Source organism: Sebastes umbrosus, unplaced genomic scaffold, assembly GCF_015220745.1.
Source record: "Sebastes umbrosus isolate fSebUmb1 unplaced genomic scaffold, fSebUmb1.pri scaffold_105_arrow_ctg1, whole genome shotgun sequence".
NCBI lineage: Eukaryota > Metazoa > Chordata > Actinopteri > Perciformes > Sebastidae > Sebastes > Sebastes umbrosus.
In genome coordinates, this window is record NW_023618443.1 from 1 (window position 1) to 7500 (window position 7500).

The 7500-nt window shown below is 43.5% G+C and overlaps 1 protein-coding gene across 3 annotated transcripts in view; it reads right to left on the minus strand.

The window, feature by feature from the left end:
- Nucleotides 1-58: 58 nt before the first annotated feature.
- Nucleotides 59-7500, minus strand: part of LOC119484213 (glutamate receptor ionotropic, NMDA 1-like) — a 61324-nt gene continuing 53882 nt past the window's right edge. Inside the window, exons 12-18 of one of the 3 annotated variants that reach the window (XM_037762902.1) lie at nucleotides 6189-6307; nucleotides 3565-3677; nucleotides 3307-3455; nucleotides 1553-1710; nucleotides 1001-1162; nucleotides 545-654; nucleotides 59-443 (exon numbers count right to left, since the gene is read on the minus strand). In XM_037762902.1, coding sequence (XP_037618830.1) covers nucleotides 217-443; nucleotides 545-654; nucleotides 1001-1162; nucleotides 1553-1710; nucleotides 3307-3455; nucleotides 3565-3677; nucleotides 6189-6307 — 1038 coding nt within the window. In that variant the 3' untranslated portion in view covers nucleotides 59-216. The remainder of the gene's footprint in view (nucleotides 444-544; nucleotides 655-1000; nucleotides 1163-1552; nucleotides 1711-3306; nucleotides 3456-3564; nucleotides 3678-6188; nucleotides 6308-7500) is intronic. The other 2 variants (XM_037762903.1, XM_037762901.1) reach the window with 2 other exon arrangements.

Consider the following 7500-nt stretch of genomic DNA (forward strand, 5'->3'; position numbering starts at 1 on the left):
GATAGAGTAGAAAAGAGAAGAGTAGAGTTAGAATAGAGGACAGTAGAAAACACTAGACTACAGTTAGAGTAGAGTAGAGTACAGTAGAAAACAGTAGAGTAGAGTTAGAGTAGAGTACAGTAGAAAACAGTAGAGTACGGTTAGAGTAGAGTAGAGTACAGTAGAAAACACTGGACTACAGTTAGAGTAGAATACAGTAAAAACAGTAGAGTGGAGTTAGAGTAGAGTACAGTAAAAAAAACAACAGAATACAGTAGAGTACAGTCGAGTACAGTAGAATAGAATAGAGTCCGGTACCTGCAGATTCTTCCTCCAGACGTTCACGGCAGCGAAGGCGAGCTGCATCTGTTTCCTGCGAGCGTCTTTGTGGCGTTTGTAAGCGATCTCGATGAAGATGAGGAAGATACCGGCGACGATGCCCCCGGCAACCAGCATGAACACACCTGAGGAAGAGCGCCGCCATCTTTAACGTACGTACGGAACCGCACAGTTCACACCTTCACACCTTCACACCTTCACACCTGTCTGACGGACCAGTTCCTACCTGCCATGTTCTCGAAGGTGAGGGTAGCGGGGGCGTTGCTCCTTGAGTCGCACTCCTGGTACCGAACCCACGTCTTGTCCAGATCCTCCATGAAGCCGTTCTCATGAGAGCTGAGTAGAGACAACCAAACGTACCGAGACGTCAATGCACGCCCAGTACGAGTACTTTATAAATATATATATATATATATATATATATATATACCTATATATATATATATATATATATGTACAGGTAAGAGTACTTTATAAATATATATATACAAATATGTACAAGTACGATTACTTTATATCAGGAAGTCGGGTTAAATATGTAAGAGTAAGAGGGTACGGGTGAGGTAGGACCAAGATACCAGCAGGGTATCATAAGGGTATCAACAGGTATCAGAATGGCTGGGTATCATATGATATTAGCAGGGTGTCAGGTATCTGTAGATCGTCATCAGGGTGTTTCTACCTGAGAATAGCCAGAGAAACGTTCTGTTTCCACGGACTGTCTTTCCTCATTCCGATCCCAAATCCGGAGCGAAAGAAAAGCTCTCCTGTCGTCACCAGATCGCACTTCTGTGACGCCTCGAACTCCAACACAGCGCTATCCCAGATGAAGGCATGAAGCTTACTGCAGGAAGAGGGGGGGGTTAGGTACTGGTTAGGACTACACCAGTCTACAGTATAGTACCATCAGGTACTGGTTAGGACTACACCAGTCTACAGTATATTACCATTAGGTACTGGTTAGGACTACACCGGTCTACAGTATAGTATCATCAGGTACTGGTTAGGACTACACCAGTCTACAGTACAGTACCATCAGGTACTGGTTAGGACTACAGTCTACAGTATAGTACCATCAGGTACTGGTTAGGACTACACCAGTCTACAGTATAGTACCATCAGGTACTGGTTAGGACTACACCAGTCTACAGTATAGTACCATCAGGTACTGGTTAGGACTACAACAGTCTACAGTATATCACACCACTAACTAACTGACTGTATAAGAGCCTACTTGTCTCTGACGGCCTGGATGGCCTCAGCGGCGCTCTCGTAGTTGTGCTTCTCCATGTGCCGGTACATGGTGCTCAGCTCCACCTGCCGTCTGAAGTAGATATCCACCGAACTCTGCTTCACTGTGGCGTAGATGAACTTATCTGATGGGTTACGCAGCTAAAAACAACAGAGTACAGCACAGGAGACAAATAATCAACCATCTGTACAACGTTTCACTCAAAGATACATACAAAAAACTGGATACAGCGTCGGAGGCTCCCGTTCATTCCTATGAATGTTACTCAGTGACGCATGAAGCTGGCTTGACTTCCGAGTGGAAAAGTACCCTGATCATCTGGCGATCTCCTGCAGAAAGTACCCTGATCACGTAGCGATCTTCGGCATAAAGTACCCGGATCATTCGTCAATCTTCTGTATAAAGTACCCGGATCATCCGTCAATCTTCTGTATAAAGTACCCGGATCATCCGTCAATCTTCTGTATAAAGTACCCGGATCATCTGTCAATCTTCTGTATAAAGTACCCGGATCATCTGTCAATCTTCTGTATAAAGTACCCGGATCATCTGTCAATCTTCTGAATAACGTACCCGGATCATCCGTCAATCTTCTGTATAAAGTACCCGGATCATCCGTCAATCTTCTGAATAACGTACCCGGATCATCCGTCAATCTTCTGAATAACGTACCCGGATCATCCGTCAATCTTCTGAATAACGTACCCGGATCATCCGTCAATCTTCTGTATAAAGTACCCGGATCATCCGTCAATCTTCTGTATAAAGTACCCGGATCATCCGTCAATCTTCTGAATAACGTACCCGGATCATCCGTCAATCTTCTGAATAACGTACCCGGATCATCCGTCAATCTTCTGAATAACGTACCCGGATCATCCGTCAATCTTCTGAATAACGTACCCGGATCATCCGTCAATCTTCTGAATAACGTACCCGGATCATCCGTCAATCTTCTGAATAACGTACCCGGATCATCCGTCAATCTTCTGAATAACGTACCCGGATCATCCGTCAATCTTCTGAATAACGTACCCGGATCATCCGTCAATCTTCTGTATAAAGTACCCGGATCATCCGTTAATCTTCTGAATAACGTACCCGGATCATCCGTCAATCTTCTGAATAACGTACCCGGATCATCCGTCAATCTTCTGAATAACGTACCCGGATCATCCGTCAATCTTCTGAATAACGTACCCGCATCATCCGTCAATCTTCTGTATAAAGTACCCGGATCATCCGTCAATCTTCTGAATAACGTACCCGGATCATCCGTCAATCTTCTGTATAAAGTACCCGGATCATTTGTCAATCTTCTGAATAACGTACCCGGATCATCCGTCAATCTTCTGAATAACGTACCCGGATCATCCGTCAATCTTCTGAATAACGTACCCGGATCATCCGTCAATCTTCTGTATAAAGTACCCGGATCATCTGTCAATCTTCTGTATAAAGTACCCGGATCATCTGTCAATCTTCTGAATAACGTACCCGGATCATCCGTCAATCTTCTGAATAACGTACCCGGATCATCCGTCAATCTTCTGAATAACGTACCCGGATCATCCATCAATCTTCCGTATAAAGTTAAAATGTCTCTGTGATGGTCAAAGTGCTTTATAAATACATTTGACTTGATAACAGTGGAGACATAAAAGATGAAACCCTTCTGAAAGGTGATAATAACACTAATAGTGATGTAATGGAACAGATGACGGTGGGCGTCTCACCCTGGGGTCGTTGATGCCAGTGATGCGCTCCTCAGGCCGGTCCAACACAAGGAAGGCTGCCAGGTTGGCAGTATAGGACGCTACTATGATCATAGCGAAACCTGCCCACACCATACCCAGAATCCTCGCTGAGAAACTCCTGGGAGCTCCTGCACACAGACAGACAGACAGACAGACAGACAGACAGACAGACAGACAGATGTTATTACAGTAGGAGGGACTGCAGGACAGGAAGTGACGGATGAGAGGAGCACCAACCTTCTCCTATCCCAGAGTTCAACAGTACTCCCCATGAGAACCACATGGCGGAGGACAGGGTGAGGGCGTCTTCTTCTTCTTCTTCACTGTTCACTTTAAACCTTCCAAACGGGCTGCAGACGCACACATTTCATTATATATCACATTATTTACTGTCATTTATTGTATTACACTGTACACTATACTGGTGTATACTGGTGTATACTGGTGTATACTGGTGTATAATGGTGTATACTGGTGTATAATGGTGTATACTGGTGTATACTGGTGTATATTGGTGTATACTGGTGTATAATGGGGTATAATGGTGTATAATGGTGTATACTGGTGTATACTGGTGTATATTGGTGTATACTGGTGTATAATGGGGAATAATGCGGTATAATGGTGTATTCTGGTGTATAATGTTGTATACTGGTGTATAATGGTGTATACTGGTGTATAATGGTGTATAATGGTGTATACTGGTGTATACTGGTGTATATTGGTGTATACTGGTGTATAATGGGGTATAATGGTGTATAATGGTGTATACTGGTGTATACTGGTGTATATTGGTGTATACTGGTGTATAATGGGGAATAATGCGGTATAATGGTGTATTCTGGTGTATAATGTTGTATACTGGTGTATAATGGTGTATAATGGTGTATAATGGTCTATAATGGGGTATGACTGGTGATAATGGTGTATATTGGTGAATAATGGGGTATACCGGTGTATACCGGTGTATAATGGGGTATACTGGTGTATACTGGTGTATACTGGTGTATAATGGTGTAAAATGGTGTATACTGGTGTATAATGGTGTTTACCGGTGTATACCGGTGTATAATGGTGTATAATGGTGTATAATGTTGTATACTGGTGTATAATGGTGTATACTTGTGTATAATGATGTATAATGGTGTATAATGTTGTATAATGGTGTATAATGGTGTATAATGGTGTATAATGTTGTATACTGGTATATAATGGTATATAATGATGTATAATGGTGTATACTGGTGTATAATGGTGTATAATGTTGTATACTGGTGTATAATGGTGTATAATGGTGTATACTGGTGTATACTGGTGTATAATGGTGTATACTGGTGTATACTGATGTATAATGGTGTATAATGTTGTATACTGGTGTATAATGGTGTATACTGGTGTATACTGGTGTATACTGGTGTATATTGGTGTATACTGGTGTATAATGGGGAATAATGCGGTATAATGGTGTATTCTGGTGTATAATGTTGTATACTGGTGTATAATGGTGTATAATGGTGTATAATGGTCTATAATGGGGTATAATGGTGTATAATGGTGTATATTGGTGAATAATGGGGTATACCGGTGTATACCGGTGTATAATGGGGTATACTGGTGTATACTGGTGTATACTGGTGTATAATGGTGTAAAATGGTGTATACTGGTGTATAATGGTGTTTACCGGTGTATACCGGTGTATAATGGTGTATAATGGTGTATAATGTTGTATACTGGTGTATAATGGTGTATACTTGTGTATAATGATGTATAATGGTGTATAATGTTGTATAATGGTGTATAATGGTGTATAATGGTGTATAATGTTGTATACTGGTATATAATGGTATATAATGATGTATAATGGTGTATACTGGTGTATAATGGTGTATAATGTTGTATACTGGTGTATAATGGTGTATAATGGTGTATACTGGTGTATACTGGTGTATAATGGTGTATACTGGTGTATACTGATGTATAATGGTGTATAATGTTGTATACTGGTGTATAATGGTGTATACTGGTGTATAATGGTGTATAATGGTGTATAATGGTGTATACTGGTGTATACTGGTGTATAATGGTGTATAATGTTGTATACTGGTGTATAATGGTGTATACTGGTGTATACTGGTGTATACTGGTGTATAATGGTTTATACTGGTGTATACTGGTGTATACTGGTGTATGATGGTGTATAATGGTGTATAATGGTGTATAATGGTGTATACTGGTATATAATGGTGTATACTGGTGTATAATGGTGTATAATGGTGCAAATGATGTATACTGGTGTATACTGGTGTATAATGGTGTATACTGGTGTATACTGGTGTATACTGGTGTATAATGGTGTATAATGGTGCAAATGATGTATACTGGTGTATACTGGTGTATACTGGTGTATAATGTTGTATACTGGTGTATACTGGTGTATACTGGTGTATAATGGTGTATAATGGTATATAATGGTGTATAATGGTGCAAATGATGTATACTGGTGTATAATGGTGTATAATGGTGTATACTGGTGTATATTGGTGTGTAATGTTGTATACTGGTGTGTAATGGTGTATACTGGTGTATAATGGTGTATAATGGTGCAAATGATGTATACTGGTGTATAATGGTGTATACTGGTGTATAATGTTGTATACTGGTGTATAATGGTGTATACTGGTGTATACTGGTGTATAATGGTGTATAATGGTGCAAATGATGTATACTGGTGTATACTGGTGTATAATGGTGTATACTGGTGTATAATGGTGTATAATGGTGTATAATGGTGTATACTGGTGTATAATGGTGTATAATGGTGTATACTGGTGTATACTGGTGTATGAGGAGGTGTGGTTACCTGAACCGGTCTAATAGGTAAAGCATCACTGCCACCACGTGGACCGACAGACCGACTAACAGCCACAGTGTGCTCTGGAACGGCTGCATGAATGAATCCAGAGTGCTGCGAGGGATTTCCTAAACACACACCAACACATTACATCATCATCAGCTATCATCAGAACATCAGAACATCTGTACTGATCCATCACATATGTGACATAGTGAACATCTGGTTTCTGCTCCCTCTTTATATCCTGTTCATTTACAGTCTGACTCCAGAATGAATCCAGAACCACTGAGGTGATGAAAGGAGAGAGGCCCTGATGTTTCTGTAGCTGAACACCATCAGTAACAGCTGATGAACGGAGGCTCCTGATCTGAACCGGGTCGATGGGAACTATCGACCTGCTGCTGGCTGTGAACTGGGTCAGTCTGCCCTAAAACATCCCAGAATACCCTTCAGAGCAGAGACTGATGCTGGGACTCTTTCTGCTCTGCTGTGTTGGTTTAAACCTTTTTAAAACCTGGAACCTGGTTCTGCTCAGAACCTCAACTTCCATCCTTTATCTGTAACCGCATACCTTCTTGACGAGGATAGTGAGCCCCTGACCCTGACCCTGACCCAGACCCTGACCCTGACCCTGACCTAGACCCAGTGAACCCCTCCGGTACCTTCTGGACGAGGATGGTGAGCCCCTGACCCTGACCCTGACCCAGACCCAGTGAACCCCTCCGGTACCTTCTTGACGAGGATGGTGAGCCCCTGACCCTGACCCAGACCCTGACCCTGACCCTGACCCAGAGAACCCCTCCGGTACCTTCTTGACGAGGATAGTGAGCCCCTGACCCTGACCCAGACCCAGACCCAGTGAGCCCCTCCGGTACCTTCTGGACGAGGATGGTGAGCCCCTGACCCTGACCCTGACCCTGACCGTGACCCAGACCCAGTGAGCCCCTCCGGTACCTTCTTGACGAGGATAGTGAGCCCCTGACCCTGACCCAGACCCAGACCCAGTGAGCCCCTCCGGTACCTTCTGGACGAGGATGGTGAGCCCCTGACCCTGACCCTGACCCTGACCCTGACCGTGACCCAGACCCAGTGAGCCCCTCCGGTACCTTCTGGACGAGGATGGTGAGCCCCTGACCCTGACCCTGACCCTGACCGTGACCCAGACCCAGTGAGCCCCTCCGGTACCTTCTGGACGAGGATGGTGAGCCCCTGACCCTGACCCTGACCCTGACCGTGACCCAGACCCAGTGAGCCCCTCCGGTACCTTCTGGACAAGGATGGTGAGCCCCTGACCCTGACCCTGACCCAGACCCAGTGA